Genomic DNA, 18,560 nt, shown 5'->3' on the forward strand with positions numbered 1-18,560 from the left:
ATATACTGTAAAAAGAATTATCTATGCTTCTTTCTTTGCCTTTTTTCCGTTGAGAGAATATGGAGAGTGTTTATGGATGGCATTTCGAAGGATTTAGAAGGAATTATTTTACATTTGCTCTGTGTGATTGTGTTGTTTTGTCTTTGTAATTGTGTGAGTATGTGTGAAAGTGTGTGTGTTTCTGTGTGCGTATGTGTGCTTGTCTGTGTCTATGTATGCGTGTTGGATTTGTTCTTTGGAACTAGCTTTCTACATGTGTCTATTTTTTTGTAATTTGGAGGAATTTGTGCATGTGAGTTATTATGGTGCTCATGTGTGTAGTTGTCACATAAGGTGGGTCAGGGTGAATTGGTGTACATTTGACTGATTTGCAAGTGTCGATAATGTTGGTCCATATGCGTATTAGTAGCTCACCTATAGATTAATAAGGCAAGGCGTGTGGTGAGTATGTAGAATACGAAAAATAAATGTAAGTATAGATGAGATGGCCAGAATGGTCTTTGAATATATATATATATATATATATATATATATATATATATATATATATATATATATATATATATATATATATATATATATATTGTGTTGTTTTGCCTTACTCCAAACACAGATATCCTTGCATCTGCATGCATCCCCTCAATTAAAGCCATGATTTTGAGGAACCAATTGAGATGGTGTGGCCATATTGTTCGAATGGCAGATGAACGCATGCCGAAACAGCTGTTTTATGGTGAGCTTGCAGAGGGGAAACGTTATCGGCATAAACCTAAAAAAAGGTTTAAGGATGGCATAAGGACTGCTATGAAGTCAATTGGAATGGCTCCAAAAGATATAGAAGTCCTCGCTTCAGATCGAGTTGGATGGCGAACAAGGGTGTGGAATGGAGTGAAAGCATTTGAAGAGGCCAGGATGATGCAAGCAGGGCTCAAGAGACATTTAATAAGAGGAATGACCACTAAAGTGGATTCATAATATGCTAAAGATAGAACGTCAAATCGCCTTAACACGAAAAATCTCAGCCAACGCCAGAATGTAAAAATAAACAAATAGGAGTTACAGATATTTGCATTTTGCATTACGCAAGTGTCAATAACGAACTCGTGATATGAAGGTAATCGTTTTAGTTTGCATATTTTCATCTGTCTTGTTTATTTTTACATTCTGGCGTTTGTTGAGATTTTCCTTCGTAGTAAGGCGATTTGATGTCTATATTTAGCATACTAGGAACCCACTTTAGTGGTCATTCCTCTTATTAATTGTAATATAATTGATTAAAATCAATTTATACCCTAATTATCATATGTAAATATATATATAGATATATATATATATATATATATATATATATATATATATATATATATATATACCTACTCAGAGACCTACTCAAAGTGGCAGAACCGCTCACAAATGTACGAATGTTTCAGACGTTCCCAAAATTGCCAAAAAGATTTCGGTATGAGACTCGTGTATGTCACGTTTGTGCCAAAACTGCTTTCAGATGTCGAAGGAGACACTCCAGTTTCAGTTGCGCAAGATTTCCTTCATTGTGTAAATAAATATGAAACTCTTTTGAAATATTTGCCTATGCCTCTGAGTAGGTATCACCAAGCTTTTGGTAAAATTTGATACATATTCTCTGCTCTACTTTTTCAATGATCAATGCGACTATCACACGCTACGCACCTTCATTTCAGGCACTGCTGTAAACGGTGGAAGGGAGCTAGAACATTATAACTTAGTATACACGCACACCAGAGTTGCATGTCAGTCTGCGCCAAGCGGCTTTACTCAGATTGTTTTAGGTTCGTTACTATAGGAACACTTCGGAGACTTATTGATCAGACAACATACATACATATGCCTACTATATGTAGGTGTATATATATATATATATATATATATATATATATATATATATATATATATATATATATATATATATATATATATATATATATATATATATATATATATATATATATAAGACATATGTATATATGTATGTGTGTGTGTATGTATGTATATTTTTGTACGCATGTATGTATGTGGATGTTTAGGAAATGCTACTTTTTATAGTTTTCTCTACTTTCAGTTCCAAAGGTTAAAGAATAGGCATTTTGTATATACACCTATAAATGATATGTTATAGGAAACAACTTTCACATTAATATACTGCAAAATTCAATAACTTACACCTTTAGTGCTGCTTTGCCAAGAGCAGGTCTGTTGAGGAAAAAAAATATATTATTAATAAAATATAGTGGAATTCATGTGTAGACACACACACAAATACATATACATCGTTCTTAAAGATATATATTTTGATTCAATGAACCTTCAAATAGTACACTCTTTAGACTCTTTCTTTCACCGTTTCTCCTTAAATTATTAGGTTGGAAAGAAAACCTCGTATTTTGACAATAAATTTGAGATAATCAGTCTGAAGTAAATTATTATTTACCATCAGATAAGCAGTTATTCATTAATTATTTTTTTTACATTCTAAATTTTTTACCTTCTTAACAGATTATATCAAAGAATAGTATTTTTAATATTCGTAAAGATTTTATTCCGTTAAAACGACTTTAGAACTGACTTATCTCATATGTGCGTGTGTGAGAGGATGTGTGCGCATGTGAGAGAATATGTATATGTGTAATTGTAAAGGTGTACAGTGCACTTTTAACATTAATGTTCTTTTCTACTCTAGGCACAAGACTCGAAATTTCGCGGGAGGGGACAATCGATTAGACTGACCATAGTACGCAACTGGTAATTAATTTGTCGCCCCTGTAAGAATTAAAGACAAAGCCGATTTCAGTTGAATTTCAACTCAGAATGTAAAGACAGACGAAATACCGCTATGCATTTCACCCGGCGTACCAACGTTTCTGAAAGCTCCACGCCTTCATTTAAGATTAATATTACTTAAGAAAGTATAACTCACAGGGCACGTTTCCTCCTGAATAATTGTTCTGATCTGTAATAAAAGAAACTTTTCTCATTAATACATCAAATATAATGGAAGTCGTGTGTGTGTGCGTGTGTGTGTGTGAGCGCGCGCGCGTGTAATAAGAGGAGGGTTATGATATCCAGGCTGATACTGAATTTCTCGTTGTAAAATGTCAAGGCTGGTTTCTTCACATGGTGCGTTTTATGGTAAATTTCTTATTAACTTCCATCCAATGTAACAATTTTTCACTGGCTACTTAGGGTGTAAAGTACAATACTTATAATAAGGAGAATGAAAAGTTTGAACATTCAGATTTTATGTTTATTTGCAATTGTTTTATTCATAATAATTGTCCGAAACGTGTTTGGATCGTATTAATTGTATATGGCTGCATATTTAAATGTTGCGATTTATGCATTATTATTATTACGATCTCTTCAGGGTGTATAACTATGACATTTTTCAAACAGATTTTCTTTCGTTATTAGTATGAAATCGGCTTGGTAGCAGTGGTAATAAACCATGACGCTTTTCGCTCTGCTGTTTTCCGCAACTGACTGTTTGGGTAAAATGCAGCAGTGTTTGTTGAAGCTGGCAAATTTTCTTCTTCCGTTTGGGAGTGTTTATCTATAGAATACTTTTCTTTTGAATGATTCTACATTCTTTATAGTCACATGGTTTTTTAATGGATTTCAGTGTTGGTTGTATTATTTGAATTTTTGTGAAGGTTGTTTATAGTAGTAGTTACTACTATTTTTTTTTTATTCCCAAAGGAAACCCTCTCCAGTTGGTTAACGACGTAACCTGTGTCCAATATATTGCCAACAGGAGAGCGAACTCCTGCCAGCTAGCGAAATGACAGGACCAGAAGACTAGACTGGTAACCATAATATGTATTGTAACTGTTATATATTTATATATGTTGTCTTCGGAATGAGCCTGTATGTTACTGAAGCATGTCAGCTGAAAGTATGGATGTATTTAGGCACATGTATACACACTAGTGGTATGCAGGCATATATGAGTGCGCGACTCTAAGTGTATTTACAAATACTGTTGTACGGCTTTATATGTGTGTGTGTGTGTGTGTCCGCTAACATCCCTCGCCCAGTGAATGGTCATCCGTAAATGACTGCGGATCCTACCTCGCAGTGGGGTGTAAGAAAAAAGAGAAAAGTCTGTCACTCGTTCTACATCCAGATATCCAACAGATACCAATAATCGCATACCGGTGACACACACGTGTGTGTGGGTGGGTGTGTGTGTGCATATTTGTATCTATGCCCTTAACACATGTCTCTTAACCTTAATGTAATACTTTTTGACAGTGTTGCTCTCTTTCTTCTATGATCTGCGGCTTTAATTTACGATGTGTGTGTGTGTATGTGTATGTGTGTGGGTGCGTGTCTGTCTGTATACCTGTGTGAGTGTGTGTTCATGAACGGGATTGCACACCGCTCCCCGTTAACCTAATCTAAACGTGCTTTCCTCAATAACTGAATTGAAAAATAGCCGCTAGTCCCAAAATTATATATATATATATATATATATATATATAGAGAGAGAGAGAGAGAGAGAGAGAGAGAGAGAGAGAGAAAGAAAGAGAGAGGGAGAGAATTTAAGTAGTAGTCGTTTTCCATTTTCCAAAATCTCAACGACTTTTTCACACGCAAAAAGTAATTTTCTGCCATACAATCAAACCTATATTGATAGACATGTGTATGCGCATTATATATATATATATATATATATATATATATATATATATATATATATATACATATGTGTGTGCGAGTAATTGGAAAAACGAATGAAGAGCATTGAACCAATTTTGGGGGAGTTACATGTAAGAATCAAAACAGTTTGTTTCAAAATCGTTAGTACACTTGAGTTTCAATCATGACGCTAGTCATCAGCCATTTTCCACTTACTCACATACAAACACAGACACACACACACACACACACACACATGTGTATGTATATAATGCGCATACACATGTTTATCAATATAGGTTTGATTGTATGACAGACAAGTACGTTTTGTGTGTGGAAAATTTGTTGAGATTTGGGAAAACGGAAAACGACTACTACTTAACTTCTAAACTGTCTCTGAACTGAGGATGACACTAAGAGATATAATTTCAGAACAGAGATGGTTCGAAACACGTTGAAGACTCATGAGTAAACAATACATAACATTTTTCCGAATTAATATATAATCTGTAGCTTGATGCTTACAAAAGTGTGCAGATAACTCTTGGTCAGCTGGACAAAGATGTAGCAATCTAAAAACTGCAAAGCTTCGAAGTAAAATGGTAGATGTGAACTTCAATTAAATTTGTAAATCTAATTTGATCCCAAACAATATAACTAATTATATACAGGCGGAGGCTGAAAAGTCGGTGGTTTTAAGGAAATCGTGAAAGTTCTGGCTGCAATAATAAGTGTGTGAGTCCTGGAGGAGGGCTTTGTTGAATCCAATCATGAATATCTGATCCTTCTGCATTTTCTTTTCCGCAAAGCCAAGAAAATTTCAGTACACTCTTATATTATGAACTCTACAAAAAGACAAGGTAATTCCACTGGTTGTGGAATTATACACCACTAAATAGTATTTGGTTGTAGTCAAATTTGTAGAAATTGATTTATCCTAATAATATTTATGCGATCAATAGCATGTACTACGTAGAAAAAAAATTAGTGTAATAATTAGTGTAAAATAATATTTCCAAATAAATATAATAAAATTGCAATTCAAAATAGATTTAACGATACTGCACAAGCATAATCAGATTATTTCACTGAGGAAATATTGATGACTTACCGTTTAAATCCTTTGCCCTTGGGAATGGCAAAAGGATTGTCAAAAACCTTCAGAAAACAAGCTGTAGCTTTTCTTAATTTTTTTTTTTCAGACTGTTTGAAGTGGAAAATCGGAAACAGTAGTAGGCGATGTATATATCTGTGAATAAGTCATATATTTTCAATTAGAACAATACGATAAACAATACACAAAAACACTAAAGAACTGCCATACATGTATAGAGTGTATATATATATATATATATATATATATATATATATATATATATATATATATATATATATATATATATATATATATATATAGATAGATAGATATGTATATACAGGGGTTGGACAAAATCATGGAAACACCTTAAAATTTCAAACAAATCCGGTTTTATGCAGCTCCCTGCGTACAGTCTTTGTGGAAACTGGGTCCTCGAGGTGGTCATTAAAATCTGCTGTAATTTTGGGAGCAGTACTTCTGTGATCTTTTCTAACAATTCACGTAAGAGTCCGACAGTCCCTATATGAAAATTTTCGTTTTCTTCCGGAGATATGTTTCGCCGAGGAGGTTTTTCCGTCTTTCTCAAAGGCTGTCATTACTTTCGAGACACTACTTGATACACCAAACAATTCGGCCGTTTTCTTTACGCTAGAACCATGACACATGAACTCCAGCAGGTTGATTTCTTTCAAAGTCCGATATATGTGTCATTTTAATAAATTTTAAGTATCTTCATTTGATCCTATCTGAAAAGTAAGTCAAATTTAAGCAAAAAATACTAAGCAACACTAATAATGAATCAAGAGACATAAAAATAAAGAAGATTTTGGCGGTTTTATAGATACTTCAAAATTATGAGGCTATGATGAAGGTGTTACCATTATTTTGTCCAACCCGTGCATGAATAAATATCCATATATATATATGAATTCTGCTTCGATTTTATCCCTTTTCTACTTTATATATATGGCCACAGCTCATGAGCTGAAACTAGATAAAATGAAAATGAAAATGAAAATGAAATATATATATATATATTTATATATACTCAGAAATCTGGATGGTTGTACATTTTCAGATTTTCATTAATATGTCACATTTTTTTATAAATCATATATATTTGCGCTTTCATCTACTCTAATAGATGATTATTCAGATTTTAATTTTTTGAAGGGATTCCTCTCTTTTTATGGTATTATTGTGTGTGTAGGGGTGGAGGGCGCGTGGGGAAAAGTAATGTGTGGTGTATAGGATATTCAATGAGGGTAAGGAATGGGGAGAAAGGGAGAGAGAGAGAGTGTGTTTGTTTTTGTGTGTGTGTGTGTGTGTTTGGCTGTGTATCTGAAAGGAGTGTCGATGAGATGTTTAAGTATCTGTTGTCAAAAACGTAAACATTTTGATGCATACGTGTGAATATATAATAAGAGTTAAATCTACTTACCCTTCATCCCAAACTTTATCCATAGCGTCCATCATTACCGAATGAGAATAGGCCAGTTTTTTCCCGAAGTCTCCATCGTCCGAGCATGCTCCTCCGCTAAAATATAAGAATAATATAATGAATTGCTAGGTGTGACGCTTAATAATTTCTTATACGTTAATATTATAAGTATGTGTTTCAAAAGAGAAACTGGTAAGGAACCGTTATGCTCCGGTTCTTCAAACTTTATAAGGCACCAAAAAGCATAGTACAATTGTGTTCAGAGTAACACTGATTCATCTCTAGAAAATGTTGAATTTCCATAATTGAAGAGGAACAACTAATCTTTAACAATTGCACTAAAATGGGATGCCCCTAGTAAGGAGTTTTTCACATTACCGATGTACAATTAAGAATATTTAATGTAATTTAACGTCAAATATTTTGTCTGTGTTAATAATAATATAATTCTGTCTATTGGTTAATGAGAAACTTTCGGAAAAATTTGAAACAAATATCACATGTTTTCCATATCATTTATCATAAACAATTTTTGCACAGATAATCGTAGAGTTAAATCATTCAACAGCATGGAAGTTGAGAAACATCTCCCATTCAAAAAATTTTTGATTGAGAAAATATTATTATCATCAGTTATTATTATCATCATAAGTCCTGTGACATGCGGAGCTTCCTATAAAGTGTACTGTGGGGAACTTCGAATATTGTCTGCTAATCTGAAAAGGACATTTTTAATAAGATGTCTGGATGGCAGAAAGTTTTCACTCTAAAAATCATTTCGCTTATTCTTCCGTCAAATTGAAGTTAGGTTCCATTTTGCAGTGATAACCATTCCTGGTTTTGCATGTTATCACATGAAACTGGACCATTTATAAAAATGTCTCTGTCTTGTTATTTACTCTAATCTCGTACGTAAACCAATCTACCAAAGGTTTATAGTATATTCTGAGATGCCTGAAGTGCTTCATGATGAAAATATACTGACCTTAAGAAAATATAGATTTTAATCTAAATGTTCGTAAGGATCACGTATATCTGAAAAAACCATAAAACTACCAACCTCATGTCTGAAACACAGCACCATGTGATGCATTTCCCTGAACAAAACAGAATGTTTGGCACTGCTAGAGCTATATTTTTATACATGCAATGTGTCCACTAATGTTTGTTTCTTTTTGCTATTGAAAGTACAGTTACATATTATATAAAATGTCGTAATATATAGAAAAATAGAATTACCTATGATATTTTAAACTATCTTCTGTCATTTATGTTGAACAAATACCACTGTAAAGATCTCTCCGAAGTTTATAATTCAGTTTTAAACATTATATGCAGTAGGATCAGAAATGTTTCTGAGCAAATCTAATCTACTGAAAATAAGAATAATTCTAATATTTTCAAACATTTTATTTCTAAATTTGCTCAAAGTTGCAGGGGAAGCATCATTATAATTTCTTTCAGTACTCAATTTCAGTCAGTAAACAATAAATTTAGCAATATAAATCAAGTCATCATAAGATAATCGTATTAATCAAATATACGAATGTCTATTATTTTTATTTTCTACAATATCACTACATTAAATTTTCAATATGTTTTAACCCTGAAGGGGCGGTGAGCTGGCAGAAACGTTAGCACGTTGGGTGAACTTCTTAGCGGTATTTCGTCTGTCTTTATGTTCTGAGTTCAAATTCCGCCGAGGTCGACTTTGCCCTTCATCTTTTCGGGTTCGATAAATTAAGTACCAGTTGCGTACTGGGGTTGATCTAATCGACTGGCCTCACTTACCCAAGATTTCCGGCCCTGTGCCTAGAGAAGAAAAGAATATTATTTCTACGGAAGGCGGTGAGCTGGCAGAGTCGTTAACACTCCAGGCCAAATACTTAGCGGCATTTCATCTGCCGTTACGTTCTGAGTTCAAGTTCCGCTGAGGTCGACTTTGCTTTTGTAGGCCTTGTGCCTAGAATAGAAAAGAATATATATTAACCGTCCAATAATAAGATTGTCAAATTCCATTGCACAGACAACCAATGAATGATTCATTTCTGAATATATTAGGTGTTTCCAAATATGATAAAACTTATCAAGACGGGTTTCATATACACATGTATGTGTAAGTGTGTTTGTTTGAAGGTGATATTTTCCTACTCCTTAAGTAAACAAAAACATACCTCATAAAGAAGTTTTCCCACGCATGCGCTCTTGTCTTGTATTTCATGAGAAGTAATTCATTATCATTTTTCTTAGCAGAAGACCTAGAATGAAAATAGCGAGAATAGAAATTCAAATATTGTGGCAGAATGATTTGAGTGTCCAAAAGGTTACTTTAAGTTTAGATGAATTAAAATACTCTTAAGAAATGAATATATTCCATGGCAACGTCTGGTGGGGGGGGAAGCAATCTATTTGAGTAAGATTTAAGATTTCTATATGAAGCTGAAGGTCAGAAATAGAAGGGGAGATAACCAGTCGATTGTATAAATGAAAGAATTTGACTGGGATTTTATTTTATTGATCTCCGAAAAATGCATAATGATCTTGTCTTCGGTAAGATTTCAAATCACAGTCTAACGAACCTAATATTTTCCAGGACTTTGTGTCCGACAGTCTAACAGCTCCGTTTTGAGGATGATTAGGGTGCAACATATTTAGCACAAATATCAATTTCAACTCCTTTTTTGAATTTTATTACCAATGTTTTTGTATTTTGAAATTTAAACATGTTCTAGTATATTTTTTGTTTCTTTTTTGAATTTTTGCTGTTTGCTCAAATGTGTAGCGAGCTAGATTGTCTGTTGGGGGTTTACGTTTCAGTTCATCGTTATATTTGAGCCATGTTCGACCGACATTCCTGTCCCCAGTTTCAAGGTGGCAGTACATGAAGACTTTGGTTATTCTTTCATCACTCATGTCCACAGTATGACAAACCCAGCGCAATTGCGACTGTATAAGATCTTCATTCTTCTTGTCTTACACTTGTTAAACATGTCGATATCAGGCACCCTGTCATTTAGTGAATAGATCCAGACTGCCCTGATACATCCTCTGTGGAAGAAGTCTAGATGGGCCGATGTGCAACCTATAAGGTGTCCACGATTCTTTGCCATACAGGAGTGTAGAAAGATTGCAGCGATGGACACATCTACTTTGTTGTCGCGTTTAATGTCACTTTCATTCCACAGGTGAAGAAAAGTTTGGCAAATGTGTTGGCTGCTCTCGCAAGACGGTTCACACACGCACGTACATAAACACACTCACACATATATACGCACGTACGTACACGTTTTTGTATATGTGTGTGTGTATTTGTAACGTATGATATGGGTGACACTATTAACAATTTAACAACCTAAAGGCAAATTAATAGAAGCCACTAACATGACAGAAGGTTCTAATTATTACATGTATTTCTGGAAATAAGAGCCAAAACAAATATCCACAAGGTACAGTTTTAATGACTGTCAAAGGGTCCCTAGTGGATAAAGCCAAATCGACGTTTCGGATGTTGACATAGAGCATTCTAATCCTCATCAGTGTCTCTTTCCACGCCTAGGATTAAACTCAACAATCTTTGAAACACATGCACTGATTTTAAAACAGTAAAATGAAAACAGCAAATAATATAGGTGGCTAATTGGAAATTTAAAGAACCTAAAGGCAAATTGATAGAAATCACTAAAGTTGAGTTTAGTCCTAGCTGCGGTAAGAGTCACTGATGATGATAAAATGCTTTGCATCAAATTCCGAAATCGTTAGCAGCATACCTCCTCTTAACAGTCGTTGAGATAGTGCTTTGTGGCTATTTAAGTTGTTTTTACTTTTATTACTAGCAATAGCTGTACTAATTAATACCCTCTACCACTTTAGTGACCTCTCTCTCTCTCTCTTCCTCTATCTCTCTCTCTCTCTCTCTCTCTCTCTCTCCCTCTCCCTCTCTCCCATTGGTAGCTAAATATTTTTCATTTTGCTTCAACAAGGGAACCAGCTGTGTTCATATGCAGTGCTCTCCAAGAATTCGTGAAGTAAACTACATGGGACTGTTGATGCTCGTCTTCATTCGGAATGAGAAATTCACAGGTTTATGCGAGGTAGTACGAGATTTCAAAATAGATACACATAAAGGAGAATGTATCTTATGAGGATGTCTTAATTCTTAACTCTCACAATAACAAATTTTGCAAAGTTCATGCACATAGTTATTATCTGCGAGAACGTTGAAGTAACCATATTTTTAAACATATATCTGTGTGTGTATGTGTGTATATGTCTGTGCGTGCGCGGGATGCGTGTATGGGTGTGCGGGTTTGTGTACTTTCATTAATATACATCATGAGTTTTGTTGACCCTGTGTATATTAACAATTATGGCAGTTAAAAGAATTTCCACAACGAACATGGTCCAAGGATGTGCATGCTCAATTTCTAGAGAAAGAACTGGTGTATATATCCAGCTTCACGGATTACAAGGAGACAATAAAAAGCTTACATGTCAATAATGAGTAAAACGTTGAAAGCTAGGCATGCGCTGAACTTAGACTTCGTTCAGAGTCAAGGACAATTTGGAGCATTATATCTAGGTCAGTAAATATTAGAGGGTGGCACGAAATTACACCAGCTTTCGGTACTCTGCAATCACAGCGATCATTCCGTTCCGTTCTCGAATTATACCTACAGTTATCACATTCGGTAAAAATGTCTTACGGTTAAGTTGGTACCTATGAATTTCCCTGAGGGGAGATTACATATTTATCAACATCACCTATTCCTTTGGGAGGAATCATTTGTAATCTTCGAAACATATGTTGGAAATAAAAGAATTCATTTAACTTATGCGTATTACTGCATTTATTAAATTTTTATATTTACTCAATTGACCAAAATAACAGAGAGTTTCTACCTCATAAACAGGAGTTACACCACAGTCATTTTGTGATCGTTGCTATCCTGGTATCTATTAACCAATTTATTTTGTCGGAGTTAACTATTAACTCAAAGAAAATAAATACATATAATTAAATATATATATATATATATATATATATATATATATATATATATATATATATATATATATATATATATATATATATATATATATATATATATATATATATATATACACTTCTACATATTTCAGCATATATGTATTTCTTTTGCATTTTTACTTGATTACAGAAAGACAACCAATAAAAATAAATTATAATATATGAAATATACCGACATAAAGAAATATTAATTGCTTACGTGTAAGGAACGCAGAGGATAATCAAGCCAAATATGTATATATATGCCATTTTCTGAAATCGCAATACGACTGTGAATATAATCTGCAAAATAATGTATATATATATATATATGTATATATATTTATATATAGATTTCAGCATGAGTAGCTTTTGTTAAAAAATAATCTTTACAAATGGTATAGGATTGGCTGTGTGGTAAGAAATAGCTACCAAACCTAATGGCTCCGGATTCAATCTCACTGCGTAGCACCCTGCTCAAGTATATGTGTCTGTGTGTGTGTATGTGTTCATGTACTTTTCGAAGAAACATTTTCTCTATTGTAATTTATACATTTACTAACCAGATCCTAGAAAAATGTATACACCCAAAATTCTGCCTAATAGCAGTTTTCTGGGAATCGATTTTGATACATTTTGCACACTACGGCAACAAAATTGTTGTGTTTTCATTATTCTGTGTAACCTCCTTTCGTTTTTATTTCAGATTCTTCAGTTTTTGCGTGAAACACGCTGATAGCTTTGTTCCGTAGCTTAGCAGTTCGGCAAAAGAGCCCGATAGAATAAGTACTAGGCTTACAAAGAATAAGTCTTGGGGTCGATTTTCTCGACTAAAGGCGGTGCTCCAGCATGGCCACAGTCAAATAACTGAAACAAGTAAAAAAGTAAAAGGGTTTATATATGTATATATATATATATATATATATATATATATATATATATATATATATATATATATAGATATATATATATATATATATATATATGTATATATATATATAGATAGATAGATAGAGAGAGAGAGAGAGAGAGAGAGAGAGAGAGAGAGAGAGAGAGATAGATAGAAAGACAGACAGACACTCAGACAGACACACAGACACACAGACACACAAACACACAGATAGATAGATAGTACAAGTATTATGATCTTTTCTTTTAGTGGCTAACCCATTTGTATATTTAGGAACGCTCGGTATATGATTGTGCAATTGTTTGAGTTGTAGTGAATATCATACGTTGGTATATCTTTTCATGCGGATATTATTTCTGGGTGTGTTCGTACGATCGAAATCTCATGACTCACCCAGAAATAAATAACAAATATGTTAGACTTGTCTATAGTTAATATATATTTATTTTTTTCTTCTTCTAGATATTTAACACTAAAGACAATCGTAGCAATACCTCATCACACAACAAAAAGCGGGCAAATGAATACAATATTTCATGTTAGATTCTTTTAGTCTATGGTATGGGGTCTTGAAATGTTACTGCTTGTTTCCCCGATTTGTCTTTGTGTACAAGTGAAAACTGTGGTTTCTGAGTCTTCTTATCTATTATTTTTAGCATGCTGGTGCTTGTCTTTATGGTTCTTTACATATATATATATATATATATATATATATATATATTTATTTATTTATTCATAAATATATATATATATATATATATATATATATATATATATATGTATATATATATACATATGTATATATAGACATGTATATATGTATATATATATACAATGTACGTCCATATGTATACATGAATATATACATATTCCTATTCTCTTTAACCCGGGCAACGCCGGGTATTTCTGCTATTATATATATATATATATATACATATATATATATATATATATATATATATATATATATATAGAGAGAGAGAGAGAGAGAGAGAGAGAGTTATTAATATTTCTAAGTCTCTCTAAAGGAGACTACGGCAGCGGTACTGGAAATTAATAGTTATCGCCAAGCCAACATGGCAGTCAACATGGCAGTCCCAAGCTATGGCTTGGCTGCTCTGCATTGACAAGGGGCAACACCCTGAAACTAGTCTGCAGATGCCAAACCAGCAGGGGGACACTGCTGACCTCCCCTGTTCGAAGGTTATAAAGGACACAGGTTTCGTGTGTCACATAGCTAGCTAGAGGCGATGGCTTCTTGGAGCTAATTCACGGCAGCTTTCGTCCTAATTTTGGGACTGCCATGTTGGCTTGGCGATAACTATTAATATATATATATATATATATATATATATATATATATATATATATATATATATATATATATATATATATATATATATACATATATATACATATATATAAATATATATATAATAACAGAAATACCCGGCGTTGCCCGGGTTAAAGAGAATAATGAAATCTAAAAACGCCGTCTAGACTACGCATCATCTTTATATATAGAGATGTATATACACACACGCACCCAAACACACGTGTATATATGTATATCAATATAAATATATGAAAGTCAATGAAGTTTCGTAAAAGAAGGTGATCATGTACATACTTTCTTGCTGTTGTGATTATAACACCTCGTTGTAAACTATGTTATTTGTTTTCCCTTGTGGAGCATATACAAATAGGCTTTTTTGCTGCCCACTCTTGAGCAGCCAACATACAGGTGTCCATGTGAGAAGCAGGGCTCTTCCAAGAGAAGACCAGCTACAGACAGTGTTTGACCCTGAGATTTGTTTATGGACATGGCAAAAGTCACACGAAGGGGGAATTGTAGTCTTCTGAATGTAAAAGGAATGTCTGCTCCTGATGGAGGAATTCTTGGAATAAAGACGTCATCCCCTTTTGCACATCCAGAAAGAATGGTAGCCTCGATAACGTGTGACATCATTTTCTAAATAATTCTCATCTGTTATGTTCGGGTTAAAATTTCATCAACATAAAAAATATATGAATTTTCATGGGAGTTATGGCCGTTATGCAAAGAATATAATTTCAAACTTTCATAAAGATCCATTCAGTACTTTTGACCTAGTTTTGGATAAGAAAACAAATGACTAATGTGTGTGTCTGTGTGCATGTGTATGTGTGTGTGATGGGTGTATATATGTATAGATATCTGTATGCATGTATATATGTATATATGTGTACATATTACATGTACATCTATATATATATACATCTACACATATGTATACATATACATGTATGTATAGATCTATATACATATATATATATATATATATATATATATATATATATATATATATATTTATATATATACATATACGTGTACATGTATATGTATACATATACATCTCTCTCTCTCTCTCTCTCTCTCTTTCTGCCTCTCTCTTTCTCTCTCTCTCTTTCTCTCTCTTCTCTCTCTCTCTCTTTCTCTCTTCTCTCTCTCTCTCTCTTCTCTCTTTCTCTCTCTCTCTTTCTCTCTTTCTCTCTCTGTGAAAGTATCTGTCACTACAGTATCGAAATGTGATTGTTTCAGTTAGTGGAATAGTTTCATTTAATTTTTTTTTACTAAAACACAACTGGAACCCTAAGTAAGGCATGTGTAAAATTTGAATGAAATTGGTTGCGTAGTTCTCGAGTTTTAGGGATTCACACAGACAGACAGACAGACAGACAGACAGACAGACACACATTCTCATTTATATATATATATATATATATATATATATATATATATATATATATATATATATATATATATTCAATAATAGGACGAATTCTTTTACAAGAATTTATCAAGTAGCTAGCGTGAAAAAAAACTCATAAGGGGAAAAAGTCCATCATTTATTCCCGAAATATATATTTATATTTGTATAAGGGCATTACTATACAATAACGCCTCACGCCATGAGGGACTCTAAGGTCAGACTACTATAAAAAAAAAGCACATTTTTACCGAATGCGAGGAAATGCAACACTCAAAGCCAACCTCTTAGTCCGTTTTTAAGAGATTGGCTTTGAGAGTTGCATTTCCTCGCATTCGGTAAAAATGTGCTTTTTATAGTAGTCTGACCTTAGAGTCCCCCATGGCGTGAGGCGTTATTGTATAGTAATGCCCTTATATAAATATATATATGTATATATATATATATATACATGTCCGTATATATGTATATATACACACATACACACACACACACACACACACACACACACACACACACACACACACACACACACACACACATATATATATATATATATATATATATATATATATATATATATATATATATATGTGCGTGTGTGTGTGTGTGCACATGCACAAACGCACACATATACATATAAGAGATTATTTAGATTCAGTTGAATTCGATGTTTAAGGTGAAGCACAAAGTCAATCCGGTATTATCCGCACCGCTCGAACTAAGGTGAATAAAATCAAAAAAGCAAGAGGATATCAAGAAGTAATGCAGTACGACTGTTCTAGTAATCTGTCGAGCTGATTAAAATTCTATTTATTTGTGCAGCTGATGATAGCACTCTATTTAAATTGATATAATGATTAAATTGCTCAATCAAATGGAGTCCTTTGAAACGGTCGTACGGTATCATTTCTTGATATCTTGTTACAGCAAGAAATATCACAAAAACTTTTACTCAGAGTTTCACGGTCCCATTCGTTGGATAGTTTTATGTACACACATATATATATATGTCGATCTGCTTGCATGTATGTATGTATGTATATATACATACACACATATACATACATACATACATGTATATATATATATATATATATATATATATATATATATATATATATATATATATATATATATATATATATATATATATATATATATATATATATATATATATATATATATATATATATATACATACATAGTGGAAATAGCAGTCGATACAAATAAGATACTATTGTAAAGCTTTACTGCGTATATACTCGCAAAGACGTGTGAGTGCAACAAACATGAAAAATATATACACGCAGTGAAGCTCTACAATAGCGTCGTATGTGTATCGGTTGCTATTTCCCGTAAATATTGATGCCTTGTACAACTAATCTGTATCTATATTTATACTTCTACCCTTATGGGGTTTATTTTACTAGAAAGTAATACATTTGTATTGCCTATATTTTGTCATTGAAATATATATATATATGCATGTATATGTGTGTGTGTAGTGAGAGGATAAGGGGCGAATAGTTGGGCAAGTTTTTCATGTAATAACAGTAAGACTATTTGATAAATGTAACCGCATGCGACACAAACAAATAATTAAATAACAGGAAAAGCTGTGCCCAATGAATTGTAAGCCGAATACAAGAAGAAGAAATATAACAGACTTACGTTTCAAGGGAAAGTTTTACCAGTGCAATGTGGAAAAAAACTGAAGTAAGAAACAGAATCCCGGAAGGATATCATACTTACTCAAAGTGCTTCTTTGAAATGTAAAATCAGTAAACAGTTTAGATCACGCGTGATGTATAACCATACGTGAAGTTAGAGCGAGAAGTATAAAGTGAAAGAAAGATTTCAATGGAAAAGATGTCAAAGTGCAAGTGAAGCATTTGAATAATGAAAGTGTACATGTTTAAGAAAGACATATATGTGTATATTTGTGATATATGGAGTAGGGGGAAATAAATATTCGTACATGTCAAAATTCTTTATTTATTTAATTTCTAATGAACATAAATGGGATATACCAATACTACATTTGCATACACATACATGAACATGAGCATTTCTTGATTTGTTATATATATATATATATATATATATATATATATATATATATATATATATATATATATATATATATATATATATATATATATATATGTATGTATATATATATATATATATATATATAGATAGATAGAGAGAGAGAGAGAGAGAGAGAGATAGAAAGACAGACAGACACTCAGACAGACACACAGACACACAGACACACAAACACACAGATAGATAGATAGTACAAGTATTATGATCTTTTCTTTTAGTGGCTAACCCATTTGTATATTTAGGAATGCTCGGTGTATGATTGTGCAATTGTTTGAGTTGTATTGAATATCATACGTTGGTATATCTTTTCATGCGGATATTATTTCTGGGTATGTATATAATTAGTCTTTGCAAATACTTATATAAAGCTTCCCAATGTGTTAGCCTTATTTATATTTCGATTAGTCCTCCTTCTACAAATTTGTCGTGAATTTTCTAAATAAGTGTAATGGTTACCCCACTATCACGTTAATTATCCAATATAAGCTCGGGCCGACCAAAACCTCATGAGTGCATTTCGTAGACTGAAACTGAGAAAGCCGTCGTAA

General features: G+C 33.0%; 1 protein-coding gene across 6 annotated transcripts in view; it reads right to left on the reverse strand.

Moving 5' to 3' along the window:
• LOC106881480 (uncharacterized) overlaps positions 1-17,802 on the reverse strand; it is a 31,746-nt gene extending 13,944 nt beyond the window's left edge. For 2 of the 6 annotated variants that reach the window (XM_089363888.1, XM_089363887.1), the window contains exons 1-5: positions 12,461-12,543; positions 9,389-9,472; positions 7,215-7,310; positions 5,786-5,923; positions 2,954-2,986 (exon numbers count right to left, since the gene is read on the reverse strand). In XM_089363888.1, the coding sequence (XP_089220014.1) occupies positions 2,954-2,986; positions 5,786-5,923; positions 7,215-7,310; positions 9,389-9,472; positions 12,461-12,510 (401 nt within the window). In that variant the 5' untranslated portion in view covers positions 12,511-12,543. Of the gene's footprint in view, positions 1-2,199; positions 2,230-2,953; positions 2,987-5,785; positions 5,924-7,214; positions 7,311-9,388; positions 9,473-12,460; positions 12,544-17,574 lie in introns of those variants that run through there. The other 4 variants (XM_089363889.1, XM_089363890.1, XM_089363891.1 and 1 more) reach the window with 4 other exon arrangements.
• Positions 17,803-18,560: the final 758 nt, after the last annotated feature.

This window comes from Octopus bimaculoides, chromosome 15 (genome assembly GCF_046866305.1).
Source record: "Octopus bimaculoides isolate indiv1 chromosome 15, ASM4686630v1, whole genome shotgun sequence".
NCBI lineage: Eukaryota > Metazoa > Mollusca > Cephalopoda > Octopoda > Octopodidae > Octopus > Octopus bimaculoides.